This window comes from Talpa occidentalis, unplaced genomic scaffold, assembly GCF_014898055.3.
Source record: "Talpa occidentalis isolate TD23 unplaced genomic scaffold, MPIMG_talOcc4v2.1 talOcc4.18, whole genome shotgun sequence".
Classification (NCBI taxonomy): Eukaryota; Metazoa; Chordata; class Mammalia; order Eulipotyphla; family Talpidae; genus Talpa; species Talpa occidentalis.
Window position 1 is genome coordinate 18,051,636 of NW_023601851.1, and position 20,197 is coordinate 18,071,832.

The 20,197-nt window shown below is 44.9% G+C and overlaps 1 protein-coding gene across 5 annotated transcripts; it reads left to right on the forward strand.

Moving 5' to 3' along the window:
- Window positions 1-9,859: 9,859 nt before the first annotated feature.
- On the forward strand, window positions 9,860-19,305 carry LOC119250747 (zinc finger protein 43-like). 5 transcript variants are annotated; one of them, XM_037518369.2, is made up of 5 exons: window positions 9,860-9,898; window positions 11,431-11,578; window positions 14,332-14,458; window positions 15,202-15,297; window positions 17,303-19,303. In XM_037518369.2, exons 2-5 carry the CDS (start codon window positions 11,564-11,566, stop codon window positions 18,382-18,384), a joined length of 1,320 nt encoding a protein of 439 aa, XP_037374266.2. In that variant the 5' UTR covers window positions 9,860-9,898; window positions 11,431-11,563; the 3' UTR covers window positions 18,385-19,303. The 5 variants fall into 5 exon arrangements, with proteins under 5 accessions (XP_037374266.2, XP_054553704.1, XP_054553707.1 ...); XM_054697729.1 differs by having other exon boundaries at window positions 9,869-9,898; window positions 11,388-11,578; XM_054697732.1 differs by lacking the exons at window positions 9,860-9,898; window positions 14,332-14,458 and having other exon boundaries at window positions 11,560-11,578; window positions 17,303-19,305.
- Window positions 19,306-20,197: the final 892 nt, after the last annotated feature.

The following is a 20,197-nucleotide window of genomic DNA, read 5'->3' on the forward strand; positions in this document are numbered from 1 at the left end:
GATGGCAGCATAGCGGTCAAGGCTCATCAACGTGAGCAGGTGCATCTCTGTACCTGCTGAAAAAATCATCATGAAGACCTGGAGGACACAGCCCGGGAAGGAGATGGAGCTGCTGTGCCTCAGAGAGTTGGAAATGGACTTGGGGACCATGGCTGAGATGAGGCAGAAATCCAAGAAGGACAGACTCCTCAGGAAGAAGTACATGGGGGCGTGAAGGTGCCAGTCCAGAGTGGTGATGAGGACGATGAGCCCGTTCCCCAGCAGGGCGCACAGGTAGAACAGGGAGAAGAGCAGCAGGTGCAGGAAGCCCATGGTCCCCTGGGTGGGGAACCCCAGGAGCACGAATTCTGTCACAGCTGTGAGATTGGTCACCACTGGAGCAGCCATCATCTGTGTAAAAAATAGAGAGGAAGAAAACATTCCCATATCTTTCAATATTGAACACAAAATGAGTTATCTGCATAAAACAATCTTGCAATATATTTATGCTTTATCGTTATCTGAGCAAATTCATATTTTATCTCATGTGAATGTGCTATTGATGTATTGTCCAAACATGTGTCTATAAATTTCTAAAGAAATGAAATTTTAAACAACCTTGATAAAACCTGAATATCAGGTCTCTCAGTGAACAGTATTGACAGACCACCAGTGCCTAGTCATTCCCAGGCCCGCAGTTCCCCCTCCTGCCAGGCCCCAGCGTCTCCGCCCAGCTTGTCCAGGGCACAGCCCCAGAGGACACTGACCATGCCCAGCCCCTCCCCACCCTGGAGAGTCTGTCCCTGCTCCCCCAGCACAGCCCTGGTCTGGGGATGCCCCACAGTGACGGGTGTGCAGGGAGATGGGGTGTGGGGGTTCCCCGTTTTCCTACTCCCCGGGACCCGACACTGTCCTGGAACTGAATGATCTGGGCTCGGTGCCCCATGCGGCAAGTCCTGATGCTTCCTCTGTCAGATTCCTGCCCTTGTGGCCTCACTGTTGACTCCTGGTCTGTCCCCTCATCTCCTCATCTCCCTGCCCCTGACTCCCCACATCTGAGGACTCAGAGACCACATTTCCCACAGAGTCTCCTCCTGGGACACCCCCACACGTCCCTCCTGCAGGATGGGCTCGTCCACCCCGGGTCCCTCCCGGCCCCTCAGTCCCCCTCAAACTCATGCAGTGCCCCTCAAACTCAGTCCCCCTCAAACTCATGCGAGGAGGCCGCTCCAGGGCTGAGCCAGATGGTCTGTGCTTGTGGCTGTCCCTGCCGCTTCCAGGGCCGCGGTCCCCTGGGTGCAGGTTTGTTCCTCCCCCAGGCCCGTGATTGAGTAGGGACGTGTGTACATGGGGCAGCCCTGCCCTCTCTTCTTCCCCCAATCTCACCCCCCCTCCATGGGGTGGCAGAGGGGCAGTCCCTGGGGAGGCAGGACTTTTAAGGTCACATAGTAATTTAAAACAATTACAACATGTTGGTAGAATTCTTCCTAATAATTCAATAAAACAAGGAAACAAATCAGGATATGAAGTGATCCAAGATGTCGACATCTTACGAGTGATATGAAACATACATTATTGATGACAGAAACTCTGATATTTTCTCTTCCTGTGTAGTATCAGTCACGACCCCTCGGTGGTGGAGTTGGGGAAATTTACCCAAATTCATGTCCGTAAAGAGACCTGAGTCCACACCCAACTTCTCTTTAGTGCCAGAGCCATAAAATAATCAATAATGTTGCTGTAAAATTTGCAGAATTTATATTTGACTCTTAGGTCTGTCATAATAAGTAGGCAAAAGGCATAACATCTGATTTTTAACAATAAGTATTATATTAAATTTCCCCCAGAATTTCTTCATCACAGTGTATTTCCATTAGCTGTTGTCTTTTACACAGTGCCCACAACAACTCAGGGTGCTGAATGCTCAAATGGCAGTTATGCAGCATTAATTGTCACGTTCATCAAAACATTCTAATATATAAAGGTACAAGTCAATCTTTTGAACACTTTAAGTTCAAGGAGAGAATATTTCCTCTGGTTGAGACTCATCCAGCATGATAAGGCAGTGGGGCACTGAGAAACTTGTGCCTCTTCAGAATTTATTCGTTTTCATGATTTATAAAATGAGCATTTTAATTACCTTGCTTTCTCACGTCTAAAATGAAGCTTGCATTCTAAAAACATTCAAGTCTGAATGATTTCCATTCTGAAAACTGCCAAAGAACTGAATACTTGCAAATTGGGGAGGAAAGTTCTGGCTGCCGTGTCCATCTGTGTCCTGAGGTTGTCCCCATGGTGGGACAGAAGGCGTCCCGGCCTCTCAGTCCAGGGCCTGGGCTAGTGGGGAGCCTCTGAGCACTCACAGGATGTTGCAACCCGTCCTGCGCCGCCTCATGGACAGAACAGGGTCTCAGGGCTGGGCTATTTGAGCTCTGGAGCTCGTGTCCGCGTGTTGGACACTGTCCAGATTCCAGCACTCAGGGACCTTCCTCTAGAGGGAAAGTGTGTGTTTACTTAACTGTGTTAATTGGAGTGTCCTGCAATGCATCTCAGCGAGTAATTATCACACTCGGTGTGCAGCTGTGATGTTGTGTCTGGCTCACACCTCTATGGACGTGAATAGACAAATCTTCATGTCCAGGTTCCATTCCCCACCTGTCGTGTCTGCTGTGGTGGGCACCATCAGTCATAACAGTGCCCTGAGCCCCTGTCTAGACAGCTGGACAGTCGCCCATCACCCCCCATGTGCCCTTCACGGAGAGGCCCTGGGGATGGGTGTGAGGGGGATGTGGAAAAAGAACTGTATCTTTTTGAATGCTGAATAATATTCCACGGCGTATATGTACCACATCTTCTTGATCCAGTCATCTATTTTTGGGCATTTGGGTTGTTTCCATAGCTTAGCTATTGTAAACAGTGCTGCTATAAACATAGGGGTGCAGGTGCCCTTTGGAATTGATGTTTCTGTGTCCTTTGGGTAAATACTTAGGAGTGGAATTGCTGCATCCTATGGAAGCTCTATCTTTAGTAGGTTGAGGGATCTCCACACAGCTCTCCATAGTGGTTGGACCAGTTTGCACTCCCACCAGCAGTGCAGGAGAGTTCCTTTTTCTCCACATCCTCGCCAACATTTGTTGTTGCTAGTTTTTTTAATATGTGCCATTCTCACTGGTGTAAGATGGTATCTCATTGATTTGCATTTCCCTGATTACAAGATAAAAGCATGAAGTTTGCAGCAACATGCATGGAGCTGGAAGGGATTATGCTCAGTAAAATAAGTCAGAAAGATAAAGAAAAATACAGGATGGTCTCACTCATAGCAGGAATTTAGAAAACCTATAAAGGACCAAGAAAAAGACTAATTAATACAATGTAAAAATCAAAATCAACGGGCCTCCCCGGTGGCACAGCGGTTGAGCGCTGGGTTGCCAAGCTGCCCACAGCCTCTGCAGCGCCAGTTCGATCCCCAGCTGCTCCCTGGCCACTGGAGGAGGGTCCCACATGGTGTGCAGACCTCTCCTACCGCCCGCTGCTCCCCTCAGCAGTGTAATTCGGTTCTTCTGTCTGCTCTGCTCCCCACTCTGGCTCTGGTGAATTCTCTCACCCTCCTGCGCTTCTGACTGTACCCAGTGCTTGTATAAATAAATAAACAAACAAACAAACAAAAAAAAAAAAAACAAGAGTTCTCCTTAAAAAAAAAATCAAAATCAACAAGCAACTATAAACTAGAAACACAATAAGGTGGGGGGAGGGAAGGAGGGAGGAAGAACTAGGGTCAAAATAAGGAGGGGGTGCAATTGTATGGGGAATATAACCAAAATGATAACGCATACATTGTGCAAAAATGAAAAATGATGTAAGAATTATATAAAATAAAATATTTATAAAACAAGGAAAAAAACTGTGTAAAATTCATCTTGTTGCTGTGTTTTTCTTTCCCTTTGCTCATCTGTGAAGAGATGCAGTTCTCTGTATGCTTAACCTAAAAATATTGTGATTAGAATTGAATATATTCTTCTTCCTGCTTAGATATCTTATTTTTAATATTTCTCATAGAAATGAAAATAGGTGATCTCAAGGTTGATATTTTACATATTGTATTTCATTCTTGGATTGTCTTGTGTTTATGGGAGAATAAATCAGGGCAAAAAGAAAGTCAACACACTGGGAACTGTTCTGGAATTACCATTTCTGTGCTTGTCTAAATATAATGATATTTGCATACAGTCCCCATAAGATCCAAGCATGCTCTGTCTGGTTGTGGGGCCCTCTGAAAATGACTTTCTCTTGATTAGCACTTTTTTCATGGCATATATGTTCTTACAAGGTCTGAGTCCTTGACCAGGGCTGCTTTCTATTCTCTTGTAGGTTGCATTTTTCAGGTAGAGTGGATATCATCAGAGTTTTATGTGCTGTATTTGTTTCTTTAAAAAAAATATATATATTTATTTATTTATACAAGTACTGGGTACAGTCAGAGGACAGGAGAGTGAGAGAATTCACCAGAGCGGGGAACAGAGCAGGCAGACTGACAAAATACACTGCTGAGGGGAGCAGTGGGAGCAGCCAGAGAGGTCTGCACACCATGTGAGACCCTTGCTGGCAGCCAGGGATCAAACAGGCTCTGCAGAGGCTATGGGCAGCTTTGCAACCCAGCACTCAACCGCTGCGCCACTGGGCAGGCCCCTATATTTGTTTCTTAAAATCAAACAAAAAGCAATGAGAAAACAATGTTAAGACATGGTGGAAGCTAATGACCAGTTCTGACTGACTGATTCACCCATTTATTCTATTTTCAAGAAGATATACACTTTTATACATTACGAAAATGTTTTCATTCTTTTGTTTTAGAGATATAATTCCTCTTTAATGTAAGTACAGTACAATATGAATCAACAATGTTAAATGTTAGAATAAAAGTTATTTTCACTAAGTAGACATGCAATTCAAGGTCAGGGAATTGTTCTCACCTTTCATGACATCTGGGTTTACAAATGATGAAGTGTGAATTTATAAGGTAAGCTATTAAAAGTGCTTTGAGGAAATAATGAGTTAATCCAGAGGTAAGGATATTTTCTCCTGTGTAGTCTCTTCCTATCAAAATTTAGAGTAAATTGACAGTTCAGAGTCCTCTCTGATGGCATAAGGGGTTAAGTCTCAGCACTATGAAGCTATCCGGAGCCACTGCAGCACAAGTTCCATTTCAACCCAGGGAGCTGACCCACATGGCACAGCAGACCTCTCCTGTCTCACCTGCTTCTCCCCTCAGCAGTGTATTTCAGTCAGTCTGTCTGTTCTGCTCCCCACTCTGTCTCTGGTGAAGCTTCTTGAAGCCCTGCAATGCCCCACAGTACCTCTGGCCTGCATCCCAGGTCTTGTATGCACAAATAAAATACCAATCTTTTTTTTAAGTTTTTTATTTTATTAAAAAAAAATATTTATTTATTTGTACAAGCACTGGGTACAGTCAGAAATGCAGGAGGGTGAGAGAATTCACCAGAGCCAGAGCGGGGAGCAGAGCAGGCTGAAGGACCGAAGTACACTGCTGAGGGGAGCAGCGGGCGGCAGGAGAGGTCTGCACGCCATGCGGGACCCTCCTCCAGTTGCTAGGGAGCAGACGGGGATCGAACTGGCGCTGCAGAGGCCGTGGGCAGCTTCGCAACTTAGCGTTCAATTGCTGCGCCAGCCGGGAGGCCCAGTTTTTTTTTTTTTTAAAGATTGATTTATTTATACAAGCACTGGGGTACAGGCCAGAGGCACGGGAGGGTGAGAGAATTTACCAGAGACACAGCAGGGAGAACAGGCAGAAGGACCAAAGTACACTGCCGGCGGGAGCAGCAGGCGAGAAAGGAGAGGTCTGGCCCGCCATGTGGGAATCTCCCTGGCCAGCCAGAAATAGAACCCGTGCTGCAGAGGCTGTGGACAGCTTCATAGTGCTGCGCTCAACCAACTGCACAACCAGGTAGGTTCCTAAAAAATAAATCTTGGCCCTCCCCTGGTGGCGCAGGGGTTGCGCGCTGGGCTGTGAAGCTGCCCGCAGCCTCTGCAGCGCAGGTTTGATCCCCAGCCACTGGTGAGGGGCCCACATGGCACGCAGACCTCTCCCGCTGCGCCCACTGCTCCCCTCAACAGTGTATTTCGTTACTCTGCCTGTTCTGTTCCCCGCTCTGGCTCTGGTGAATCCTCTCACCCTCCTGCGCTTCTGACTATACCCAGTGCTTGTATAAATAAATAAACATTTTTTTTAAATAAATAAAAATAAATCTTTAAAAAAAAACCACCAGTACATCCTACACAAGATCAAAGACCCACAGAAGATTATGCTTTCACGCTTGCTGTTCTCTAACCCAGGCTGATGGCCCTGAAGTGAAGAAGAATGTTCCCTCACAGGGGATGGTGTCATTTGAGGACGTGGCTATGAACTTCATCTGGGAGGTGTGGCGGGACCTCAGTGATGCTCAGATGACCCTGTACTGGGATTTGATGCTGGAGACCTACAGTCCCTGGTGTCACCAGGCAAGGAAACACCTTTGTAATCCTCAAGTGTAACCACTGTCTTCTACACTGTTAAATATATGCATAGTCTTGCATCTGCTTTTGTCATTTATCCAAAACTGAAGCGTATGCAACTTGATCAAGGACCAAAATTGTTTTTTTTAAGTTTTATTTATTTATGCATACAAGAACTGTGGTACAGGCTAGAGGTGCGAGGATTCACCAGAGACAGAGTGGGGAACAAAATAGGCAGACTGACTGAAATACACTGCTGAGAGGAGCAGCAGACAATACAGGAGAGGGTCTGCTGCACCATGTGGGTGGCTCCCTGGCTGGCCAGGGGTTGAACTCCTGCAGCAGGAGATGCGGATAGCCTTGCAGTGCTGTGCTTAAACCCTTGCCCCGCCAGGAAGGCCCTAAAATTGTTTTTTGTTTAAGTACATTGTGTTAATAATGTTGAGGTGAGCCTCAGCTTGAAGGAGGGAGCAGAGCCAATGACCATAAAGAACCCCAAAACCAGCACTTCTCATGTCAGTCAATGTACATCTTTCAGGGAGGCTGGAAGGAACTGAGACTGGCAGACATTGACCATATGGAGCTACTTATACCAATCCCCAAACCTTGGACAGTTTGTCTGCCTGAATCAGACATGTTCATCAGTCAGTTTCAATTATGACTCTTGTCAGTCTTCCCCTAGTTTTTGAATGGTGGTTAATTTTCATAGACCTGTCTGGTGTCTCCTTCCTGACTGTTCTCTAACTTTTTCTGCATTAGGCATGTTTTCCATATTTGCAATATTCCTGCATTCTCAATGGACCGTTTTTGTTCAGGTATATTCCTCAGCCATTTGTTTATTCTTTCAGCACTTTCATGGGAAGTGTTAGACGCTGGTAAATTTTGTATTTGTGAAATACTATAATCAAAGAAATGTTCTGTGCTTTATTGAAATTATGTTCTGTGAGGAAGGAAAATGCAATAAATAAGTATATCAAATAGTGAGATAAAGCCACAGAGAATGTTTAGCTAGGATGAGAGAAAACCATGGAGGTTATTTCAGAGTGCGTGCTTTCAAGGCTTAGTTATGGAGATGGAGTCTTTTCATTGTCGAGCTCTAGTTTGAGATGAATTGCATTTTGACATGCACTGTATATAGTTATATAATCTATCTGGGTTAGAGGTTGTGCCTGTCTGTTGAAGGTATATTTATTTAACAGCTGATGAACTCAAATGTGATAGAATGAGAGGGTATTGAATAGAATGTTACTTAGAATATGAATAGTCTTCCAACGATGAGTCTTGTGACCCCACTCACACCAGAAACTATGACTTGAAGAGCACCCAGCAAATTGTGAAGCAGAAAAAGGGATTATCAGTGACACAGGAGAGGAAACCGGAGAATGTAGTTTCTAAAGCCATGGAACCCAGAGTTTCAGGTTGGGGGCTCACATCTCGGCAGTTTGCAATGTGCAGTTATATATCCTCCTGTGGGAATCACTGGGAAGAAAGCAAAAGAATAAGATACATACTTGGGACTCCAATTATGTAAGTATGAGATAGCTAAAACTAAAATACTAGATAAAATGGTCCAATGCCATGAATTATCACATTGAAACACTCGTTCCGAGGAGTGGAGTGAAACTATCAGGAGTGATGATTTCAGAGGATATAAAAATTGCTTTTTAATGGTGACTAACACGGCCTGGATTGCAGAATTTAAAGTTGGACAAAAGGGTGAGCCAGTTTTCTATTTCTGTCGAGGTTCTGAGAAGCCTGTATTGTAATGTTTAATTAAGAATTTCCTGTAATGGGGGCCTCCCCAGTGGCGCAGCGGTTGAGTGCTGGGTTGCGAAGCAGCCTGCGGCCTCTGCGGTGCCGCTTCGATCCCCGGCTGCTCCCCGGCCATGGGAGGAGGGTCCCACATGGTGCGCAGACCTCTCCTGCCGCCCGCTGCTCCCCTCAGCAGTGTACCTCGGTCCTTCTGCCTGCTCTGCTCCCCGCTCTGGCTCTGGTGAATTCTCTCACCCTCCCGGGCTTCTGACTGTACCCAGTGCATGTATAAACAAACAAACAAATAAATAAATAAAACATGCCTCTTAAAAAAAATAAAATATAATAAAAAAAAGAATTTCCTGTAATGTATCTCCCCCCTCTCCCCCACAATGATCATGATGTGACTTTAAAAAAAGAAAAAAAATAAAGAACCCAGATGACTATGGCCTGTGCCAAGGAGAAGTAAAAACTGAAGAAAAGTAGAAGCAGAATCCTTATTTTCAAAGTGATAGTCTTGCTGAAGTGACTAAAACATGTCCCTCACTCACATCTGATAAATAGATTTTCCAGGAAAGTGATGACATCTAGAAAGCATTGTTGTTCAAAAAGTACCACATAAGTCACATAGTTATAGGAACAACAGTAGAATGCAGGCTAAATGGTAGATTAAATGCTACTAGCTGTCATCTTCATCTAGAGTTAATTGAATATGTTTACCAAATATTTCTTCATGAATATAAAAAGTCATGCAATATGAAAGACGCATTACTGATTGCCTTTCAACCTGTTTTGGCCATAGGAAATCTATTCTTTTAATGTTATATAATTTGTTTGGGGTAGAAATTTCAATCAGAAAATCAAAACCAGGTACTCTGTTTTGTTTTGTGTTGTAGTAAAGCAACTTTGTGCCTTTATATTAACATTCACAGGAAATGTTTAGATGTTCACAGAGATGGTTATTTTTAACTTTTATTTTATTTTTTTAATTTATTTATTCATACAAGCACTGGGCACAGTCAGAAACACAGGAGGGTGAGAGAATTCACCAGAGTCAGAGCAGGGAGCAGAACAGGCAGACTGACAAAATAACTGCTGAGGGGAGCAGCGGGCATGGCAGGAGAGGTCCGTGCACCATGTGGGACCCTCGCCAGCGCCCAGAAAGGCAAAGCTATGACACAAGAAAGGCCTTCACATGGGTTTATTCAAGATGCTGTCCAGGGAGTGTGCCCTAAACACCCTCCTGGGGGTGCAGCTCCCCAAGCGCAGGGAGAGAGCAGAGTGAGAGGAACCCACTTCTCTGGCATCAAAACACTCTCCTCCTTTTCCTCGCCAAACAGACTCGGTTCCGGCGCACGGGCAGTCTGCGAGGCCGCGCTCACGTGGCCCCACCACCCAATATGTCCCTGAGCCCCACTGGGGGAGGACGCGCCCTGACGCTCCCGGACGCGCGGCGCGCAGGATTGTGGGAAATGTAGTCTCCTGAGGACACGCGGTTCCTGTCCAGGGCTCCGCCCAGGGGCGTCCTGCCTCGCAGGCCTCGTCTGCGCAGGCGCGGCCCCGCGTCCTCCCCGTCTTTCCGGGGCCCCTGGGCCTCCGTGGTCGCTGCTCCCCGCCGCGGGTTGCGAGCGGCCTTGTAGCCGAGGCTGGGCTTGGGGTGAGGCTGAGGACCCGCGTGCGGGAGCGGGGGCGGGCGCCAGGGGAGGCGCCAGGGGAGGCCTGAGGCGGGTGAGGGGGCCCGTGGCCCGGAACAGGCGCCGGAGGGTCCGCCGGGAGGCTGGGGCGAGGGAGCGGGGTCCCTGCCCTGGACACGGGGGAGCCCCCCGACGGCCGCCCCTCCGCGTTTCCGGGAGTTCCGTGCGCTGTGACGCCCTGGGACGGCTGTCGTGGGATGCGGAACCCCCCACCACGTGCGCCCGCCCCGGGGTGTGGCTTCCGCGGGTCCCCGAGCGTTTTCTCCTGGAGACCCCGAGCTCACCCTGGAGCACGCGCGCCGTTTCCCTCCGGACGCGGACGGGGCTGCGTTCCGGGGTCTCGCGTCCCTCGCGGCGTGGCCCGAGGACACGCGGGCTGCGGAGGTCCCGGCCCTGACCAGCCCGGCGGTAAGAGTTTCCCGTCCTTTGTGCCCGTTTATCGTGGCCGCCGCCCCGCCGCGTGCCTGCCCGTGACCCCGGGTCTCCCCAGGAGGACGATGTCCCGGAGGCCAGACCCCTGGAAAAGTGCTTTTCCTCCCGTGCGTGTGCGCCCTCTTTCTCTGGGGGGACACCCAGGCACATCCAGGGCATGGGCACCGGGGTGTACGAGGACATGAAGCCGGGCTCTCGGAACCATTCCTGGGAGAGTCCGTCCTGCCAAAGAAGTGCATAAGGTGCACCATTTCCTTTGAAATTGTGTCCAATTTTTTTAATTCATTTTTTTAATTTTTTTTAGGATTTATTTATTTATTTGTTTGCTTATACATACAAGCACTGGGTACAGTCAGAAGCGCGGGAGGGTGAGAGGATTCACCGGAGACAGAGCAGGGAACAGAACAGGCAGACCGACGAAATACACTGCTGAGGGGAGCAGCGGGCGGCAGGAGAGGTCTGTGCACCATGTGGGACCCTCCTCTGGTGGCCGGGGAGCAGCCCGGGATCGAACCTGCACTGCAGAGGCTGCGGGCAGCTTTGCAACCCAACGCTCAACCGTTGCACCACCAGGGAGGCCCTTAAGTGATTTTTTTTAAGATTTATTTATTTATGCGTACAAGAACCTGGGTACAGGCCCAGATGCACGGAAGGGTGAGAGGATCCACCAGAGACAGAGCGGGGAGCAGAACAGGCAGACTGACTGAAATACACTGCAGAGGGCAGCAGTGGGCCAGACAGGCAATTTCTGCTGCGAGATGTGGAATTCTCCCGGGTTGGCCGTGGGGGATCAAACCCGTGCTGCAGAGACTGCGGACGGTTTCACAGCGCTGGGCTCCGCCCCCTTGGCCACCAGGGAAAACCCTTTTTAAGTGATTAATCATCTTTGAAACTCTTTTTAGTTCTTCACATGGACTACTAGTTCATCTAGGAATCATCAGTTTTTATTAACTTACGGTAAATTGTAAACCCAAATAGTATTAATAATGGACTAGTGGGTCCTTTCCTGCTCCTTCTCAGAGTGTAAGCACAGCTGTCACGCGCAGTGACTCTGCTCTCCCAGGCAGTGTGTGGAGCGCTCTGGACAGGAGACTCCAGGCCCCGGGACCAGCTGCCTCAGTCCTTTCCTGCAGGATTCCATCACCTCTCCCAGCGCCGCCTCCAGAGTCCTCTGGCATCTTTGAGAGCAGTGGACAATGGATAAATCTCTGGTGAGTGATTTGTTTTCTTTAGCTTAGCTGGGCAGTTGGGAACAGTGCTGCTCTGCTCTTAGGTGTAGATGAATCTTGTAATGAGTTTTCACGTTGGGGTAAATAACTTAATAGAAGTATTGCTGATCATATGGAATTAATATTTTTATTTCTTTAAGAAATCTCTGCACCGTTATCTGTAGGGACTGTACTGCTCTAATGGCTCAAACTCATGCTGCAGTGACTGGGAATAGCCTCCTAGCATTGTGTCTTAACCCCTTGCGCCACAAGGGAGGCCCGGAAACATTATAAATTTTGGAATGAACTCCTTGTCAGATGTGTGACATGCAAATATTTTTTTTTATATTCTATAGGTTGCCTTTCTGTTTCTATGCTGGTTTCTTTTGAGTTCCAAAAGCTTTTAGGTTTGGTGTTGTCCCACATGTTGAATCTGGTTTTCTTTCCCTTGGTGTTGGGGTTGTGTTCCCTAATGCATTTTGTAGCAGCTGTCCTATAGTGTACCCCTTATTTGCTTTCAGTACTTCATGCTTTGGGCTCTTATATCCAAACGTTTCAGCCATTTGGAATTAGTTTTCTGTATGGAGTTTTGAATGGGTCTTGCTTCTTAGTTTTGCAAGTCACTATACATGTTTCCTGAAACCATTTTTTAGGAAGATATATTTATGCATGGAAGAACTGGGGTGTAGACCAGATGTTCTGGGCTTGAGAGGGTCCACCAGAAAGAAAGTAAGGAGCAGAACACATAGATCCACTGCAATGCACTGCTGAGGGAAGCAGTGAGGGAGACAGGTGAGGTTTGCTGTGCCACATGTGAGTCAGCTCTCTGGCCTGGAATGGCCATGCTGTATATATAGCACTGACTCTTAACCCCTTGGCCGCCAGGGGTCCCCATCCCAGTATTATTTATTAAAGAGGCTGTCTTGTCTGAATTGTATGATTTTAGCTCCTTTGTCCAAGGTGAACTCTTCGTATTTATAGTATTTGCTTTCTGAGTTTTCAATTGCCTTCCATTGCTCTGAGTTCTGGTTTTGTTCCAGTAAAATAATGTTTTCATTACCATTGGCATTTAATATATTTTGAAGTCAGGAAGTGTAATCGTTACATTTCACTTTTTCTTTTTTTTTTTTTTAAAGATTTATTTATTTATTCATACAAGCACTGAGTACAGTCAGAAGCAAGGGAGGGTGAGAGAATTCACCAGAGCCAGAGCGGGTAACAGAACAGGCAGATGGGTGGAAGTACACTGCTGAGGGGAGCCGCGGGCGGCAGGAGAGGTCTGTGTGCCATGTGGAACCCTCGCCGGTGGCCGGGATCAAACCTGCGCTGCAGAGGCTGCAGGCAGCTTCGCAACCCAACGCTCAACCACTGTGCCACCAGGGTAGGCCCACACATTTCACTTTTTCTCTCAAGATTTTTTTTTTTGCTATTTGGGACCTTCTGTGGGTTCACATAAATGCAGTGATTGTTCTCTTTCCTTATGAAAAACCTCCTTGGTATGTGGATAGGTATTAGCTCTGTAAATAGCTCTGGACAATAACCATTTATGATTTATTTCTTCCCACCTAGGAGCACAGACATCTTTCTATTTCTCTTATCTTTTGTTTCCTTTACTAGAGTTTTATAATTTCAGTGTTTCAGGTCCTTCACCTCCTTTAACTTTTGTTTTTAAGATTTATTATTTATGTATACAAGAGCTGGGCTGCAGGCCAAAGTATGGCAGAAGGGGTTGTGTGAGAGGATTCACCAGAGACAGAGTAGGGAGCAGAACAGGCAGACTGACTGAAATACACTGCTGAGGGGAGCAGCGGCGAGACAGGAGAGGTCTGCTGCGCCATTTGGGTCACCTCCCTGGCCGGGATCGAACTCATGCTGCAGTGGCTGCAGATAGCTTCATAGTGCTGCCTCTTAACCCCTTGTGCCACTAGAGAGGCCCCTCCTTCTTTAACTTGAATGAAATAATCACAGCTATTCATTCTTTTTGGTATGAATATCAATGGAAATGCCAGTCTTTTCACACACGTTCTCTTCATAACTTGTTTATACTTTCAGAGAAATAAACAAATTTTATCATGTATTCAATTGTAAAAAGTGATAACATAGTTCAACATATATAATGGACACCAAGGGTTCAAATATGATTGTTTTCTTGTTGTTCTGCTTAGTATTTGATCATTATTTACAATTTCCTTCCAGTCTTTCAGGTCAGTCTACTATGAATTTTCCAATTGTCCTGCCTCCCTGCTGTACAAATGTGTGCCCTGGGTCAGATTTGACATCAATGAAATTATAGCGTCCATGGTGGTTCTGTGGGCATATGTGATCTTCTGGGCTCAGTGGGTGCATTAGACTGTTAGTGTGTAAACATGGGTCTCATAAGGGCATTCTTCTCTCTTAGAACCAGGTCTCCCTTTTTTTAAGATTTATTTTATTTATTTATATGTAAACCAGAGGTTAGGGCATTGGGTAGGGGATGAGATGATTCACCAGAGACAGAGTGGGGAGCAGAACAGGCAGATCTATTGAAATACACTGCTGAGGGGAGCAGCAGGGATACAGGAGAGGTCTGCTGCGCCATGTGAGTCAGATCCCTGGTCAGTGATCCAACTCGTCCTTCGGTAGTTGTCGTAGCTTCATAGTGCTGAGACTGAACCCTTTGTGCCACCATGAGGATACTCTCAAAACTCTCTTTTCACCTCATACCCTATTCAGAGCTCCGCTGTTGGCCACATGGTAACTGTATATTTTGATTTCAGGAACCCTTGACCTTCAGAGATGTGGCCGTAGAATTCTTGCAGGAGGAGCAGGACTACCTGGACCCGGCACAGTGGGAATTTTACCGAGACGTGATGTTAGAGACCTACAGGAACCTGGCATCCTTGGGTGAGGAGAATATCCCTCCAGATTTCCTCATCTGCCCTCACCGTTTCCTGTGCTATGTGTGTGTGCTCCTGGATGTCCAGATTTGTAGGCTACGTTTACATCCCTGATTTTCAGAAAAACAGTGTGAGTTTGTTGGAAAGAAAGTCTCATGCTGTTTGATCATGACTTAAACTTCTCTCTTAGGTGATCTGCAGCCTGCTCTATTAGTGCTCATTCAAGAAAATCAGTTCCTTATTACAAGCTAAAATCAGTGTGTTATTGCACATTCCTATGACTCAGATGTCTGGAAATGGTTCTCAGTATTGAAAATTTATTTCTTTAAAGATTTATTTATTTATGCATACAAGAGCTGGGGTTCAGGCCAGAGGTGTGAGGGGTGAAATGACTCACCAGAGACAGAGCCGGGAACAGAACAAGCAGATCAACCGAAGCACACTGCTGAGGGGAGCAGCGGTCGAGTCAGGAGACGTCCACCTCGCCATGTAGGCCACTCCCTGGCCGGCCAGGAATTGAAATCTCGCTACAGAGGCCACGGACAGCTTCACAGGATGCTCCTTAACCCCTTGCACCTCCAGGGAGGCCCCAGGATATGAAAATGATTTCTGGTAAAGGTGGTGTCAGAAAAAGTATTTGCAGTGATCCTTTTCTAGAACCTTCTGTATTCTCCTCTCTACTGAGCACAATCCTGTATTGGTAATTTGAAAATCTGCAGGCCATCTCATATCACCTGTCCTAATAAACAGGTCTTGCTATGTCTAAGCCTGACCTGGTCGTCTTGTTGGAGCAAAAGGTGGAGCCCTGGGATGTGAAGAGAAGTGCAAATCCCGTCCTCCTCCCAGGTAGGTGGAATGAATCTGGCAGAGGCCGCAGCTGGCAGGTGCAGTGGTACAGGAAAGCATCCTAAATATGTCTAGGAAGCTCTGTTTCAGGGATTGCAGACATGCTCCTATTTTGTCCTGGAGTCTTAGTCTTACTTTCCCTGGGGGCGTCTCCTCTCGGACACCGAGTCCTCTGCCTTTCCTTCTTACTGAATTGAACTTAGGTTTTGTCCATTTTGTTGATCTTTCAAAATCCAGACTTCCTTTCATGGAGAAGCACCTGCTTTTTGGCCATGATGTTACATCTATGTATTTTTTATTTCATTTTAAATGTCCTCCTTCTGCCAATATGGAGCTTAAATTATTCTTTTTCTAATTCCTGGAGGTGTGAAGTTATGTTGCTCAGGTGAGATCCCTCTTATTGATAGTGTAATTGTTTAATGCTTTAAATTTACTTCTTAGTGTTATTTTCTGAATCCCACATGTTTTGGAAGTTTGCTTCCTTTCAGTGTCTCAGTATTTCTTATTTAGAATCTAGGAAACACGAGTTTACCTTGCTCTATGTGATTCGAGAATAGATTCTCATCACCTCAAATGTTTGTCACCACCACACCCACCACCAGTGCACTTATGGGCCTCACCGTAGATCTTTGAATCCACTCCCACTTTTGTACCCACAGCCAGTGTCCCTACCTCTTCAGTACCCTCACTTCTGCAGTCTTAATTCTCGAGTTCATTTTGGTTTGTATTGTCAGTTTCTTTGCTTTGTTTCTCCATATTCCAAACAGGAGTGAATTCATCCAGTAAGTCTTTCCCCTTCTGATTCATTTCACTGAGCATCATCCTCCCCCAATATTCCATCCTTGTCGTTGCAAATGGCCAGATGTATCCTTTTTCAGTAGTATTCCACCCTGTGTATATACCACACCTTTCTTTAGAATTATTTTTCACCCCTGTTTGTCAACTCCGGTTCCTGAATTTATACCATTATTTTCCTTCCAGTTGCAATTGGGGCTTGAACCCCTCCTTGATCTTATGTTTTCCTCTTCTGCATTCAGTTCTGTCTTTGTGTGCTGCACACATTCAGGTCCTCATGTTAGTGCATGTGTTATATTACAGTGCTTCCCAATACATGTAGTTTTCTGTTATGTTCTTGGGGCATTCTTTTCATCCTGTGAGTCTTTAAACTCAGATCATATATATTTCTGATATTAGTGTGATCAACGTGACTCCATGGATCAGTTTTCATAGAATCTAGTTCCAACCTTACGTTCTACATGGTGTGCTGATGTCTGTGTTGAGTTTCATATAGGTAAGATTGAATTGGTCTTATTTTTAATTCCTTCAGACATATTTGTCATTTTCATGTGGACTTTAATTTACACACAATGTATTTCTGAAAGGAAGGCATTAACTTTATTAAAAAATGATTCCTGTATTCTCAGCCATTTTATACCTCATTTCCTCCCTAGTACAGCTCTGTATTATTCCTCTCTTCCTTTCTTGTGGGTGATTTCCCTCCAGTTTCTCTCATTTTATATGCTAATTGAGGTATACTGGTTTGTAATCTTATTTACAAACATTGTAAAGCATTGTCACCCAACCTGTTACATATGACATCATTCTCTGTTTTCATTTCCTTTTCCATGTATTTTACTGGTATCTTTTTGTCACATGGGGATTATATACCATGTTGAAAAGTTATTCAGCCTTATCTAAACTGAAAACAATTACATTCAACTGCATACCAAAACCCAACTGTTTAACATTTCTAAGTTCTCAAGCAGAAACAGTATTTTTGCTATAGGATTGTATCATACCTTTTTCTCTGTTTGCTATGTATTTACCTTTCCCTGAGGACATCACCTTTTATAAGCATGTGTGTTGCTGTCTAGTGCTCATGTTACCTGTCTAACATCAGGCCGGGGGTCTTTATTTGGTATTAATTTTGTGTATAAAATAGTTAAAATATTTTATTTTGTCTTGAGTGCTGTGAGTGCGGTAATTATTCCTTGCTGTCTCCCAGCCATGTCTTCTCAAGACGACCAGGACTGCATACCACAGTCAGGCACAGAAGATTTATTCCTAAATGTGGGACCGGGAGGAGATGGAATCGACACCTTTGAGAATTTAGAATTATTGAAAGATCAGACATGTCAAGAGGCATGTGAAGGGCACAACAGTTGTTGCGATGAAGATGGCCGAGCAGCGACAATTATCCATAGTAAAATTTCTCCTGCAAAAACTGATCCAGTGTGTAAACCATGTTGGGTAAAACTCCATTTTATGTGTGTTGCATGTATATATAAATATGTTTCTGTTAGCAAAGATCCATGTGGCATTTTTACCAATACACGTTCTCAGAGAGGAATATTGGAACATATGGGAAGTCCCCTAGTCCATAATGGAAATGATTATTCAAAACATTGTCACCATGGGGTAGGTTTAAACTTTGTGTCAAATCATTCTCAACATCAGAGAATTAGAAAGGAAGATGAAAAATCTACACAGGATCCTATTGAGGAGTCCTCAAACCTTCTCCAATATCAGACAATTGGTGAGAAACCTTACAATTGTAAAGATTATGGCAAAGATAACACATGCTGCTCCAGCCTTAATGAACATCAGAGAAAGAAATGGCGTAAATGTGGAGAGCATGGTAAAGGCTTTTATTGGCATTCACAGTTGACTCGACCTCTAAGAAGTCATACTAGAGAAAAGCATTACATGTGTCCAGACTGTGGTAAAGCCTTTCTATATTTGTGTCGCCTTTCCCAACATCAGAGAGTTCATAATGGTGAGAAACCTTACAAATGTGAAGAATGTAAGAAAGCCTTTAAGGTGAAGTCAAGTCTTAGTCAGCATCAGAGAATTCATACTGGCCTGAAACCTTACAAATGTGAAGAATGTGGCAAAGCCTTTAACTGGGTGTCAAATCTTTCTAAACATTACAGACTTCATACTGGGGAAAAGCCTTTATTTATAATTCAAAACTTATTCAACATCATAGAATTCATACTGGGCAGAAACCTTACAAATGTAAAGTATGTGGCAAAGTCTTTAACCAGAAGTCACATCTTAATCGACATCACAGAATTCATACTGTAGAGAAACCTTAGAACTGTTAAGAATGTGGCAGAGTCTTTAAAAAAACAGTCATATCTTAGTCAACATCATAGAATTCACACTGGGAAGAAACTACAAATGTGAAGACTGTGGCAAAGCCTTTAACTGGAAGTCAAGTCTTATTCTACATCACAGAATTCACATTAGAGAAATGTTAAAATTCAAAGGTCATTTTTTTTACTGTAGTCTCTTTAACCAGAAGTCCAGAAGTTTCACCAGAAGTGGCAGTGATTATCCAGAAGTCAAATCATCCTAAACATCAGAGTGCCTAGTGAGAGAACCCGTAAATGAAAGTGACCAATGGATTGTCCAAATATATATTATGAAACCACAAGATTTTCATACTGGAAACTTTAAAGAAGCAAAAATAGGAGAAAGTAATTTATAATGAAAATTAGATGCATATTGAGACATTGCAGTGCAGTAGTAAGTTAATTCCACTTGGCCAGACATAACCTAAAATGAGAATATGGTCATGGAGCATAAACCAAGATTAAAACACTAAATATTAGCATAATTTAAAAGTTCAGGAGGCCTCCCTGGTGGTGCAAGGGGTTAAGTTGCAGCTTTGTGAAGCTGTTGGCAGCCACTGCAGCACAAGTTTGATCCCTGTCCAGGGAGCTGACCGACATGGAGCAGCAGACCTCTCCTGTCTTGCCTGCTGCTCCCCTCAGCAGTGTATTTCAGTGGATCTGCCTGTTCTGTTCCCCACTCTGTCTCTGGTGAATCCTCTCACCCCCCTCACCTCTGGCCTATACCCCAGTTCTTGTATGCATAAAAATACATCTTTAAAAAACATAAATAAAACTTGAAGACAATGGTTTGGGTCATGTATAGTTATTTTCTATGTCCTTTTTTATCAGCCATACTTGAGATATGAATAGACATGATGAATGTAATTCACACCTAAATTACTTCATTCTATGACTTTCTCATGTACGTCACGTCATGTGTTTGATTGTTGCTGCCTCAAACATCTAAGGGATCCTTCTCTAATGGATGGATTTGCTCACATCTGACTTGCTCCTGCAAATTTAAGGTGGTGTCATATATCATGTATGAAGAAAATGTGAATGGATATGCTGTTTGGTTGACTCAAAAGATTGATCTAAATCACCCAATTGGCATAGAAATTAGACAGAGAAACATGCTGAAGTTCAAATCGTTTCATCCTTTTGTCCTTAGGGAATACATTGACAGTTTATTAAAGTCCTGATGTTCTTCAGAGTAGTAATAGAGATCATGAATATTATTTGATGTTGTTGCCAAAAGAAATCTTCACAGGCACATGATGAAAGAGCAGGTGACTTTCACAAAAGGGCATGGAATTCTCATCCATTCACATTAGCTAAGTAAAGAGGCTCTGTGTTTGACACTACGGGATTCTGGTATCAGAAGGTCCAGAATGCTTCTTACATGCCTGAATCCTGACTTTTATGAAATAGCATACAGTGCTATCTAAATGTCTTATTTAGACTATATGTGAACTTTATATATATATATATATATATATAAATAATGCTCATTGATTTTTTAAAGAAGCATGTATCTTTATTTATTTGTTTTTGTTTGTTTATACATGCACTGGGTACAGTCAGAAGCACGGGAGGGTGGGAATTCACCAGAGCCAGAGCGGGGAGCAGAGCAGGCAGAAGGACCGAGGTACACTGATGAGGGGAGCAGCTAGCGGCAGGAGAGGTCTGTGCGCCATGTGGGACCCTCCTTCGTTGGCCAGGGAGCAGCTGGGGATCGAACTGGGAACGCAGAGGCTGCGGGCAGCTTCGCAACCCAGCAC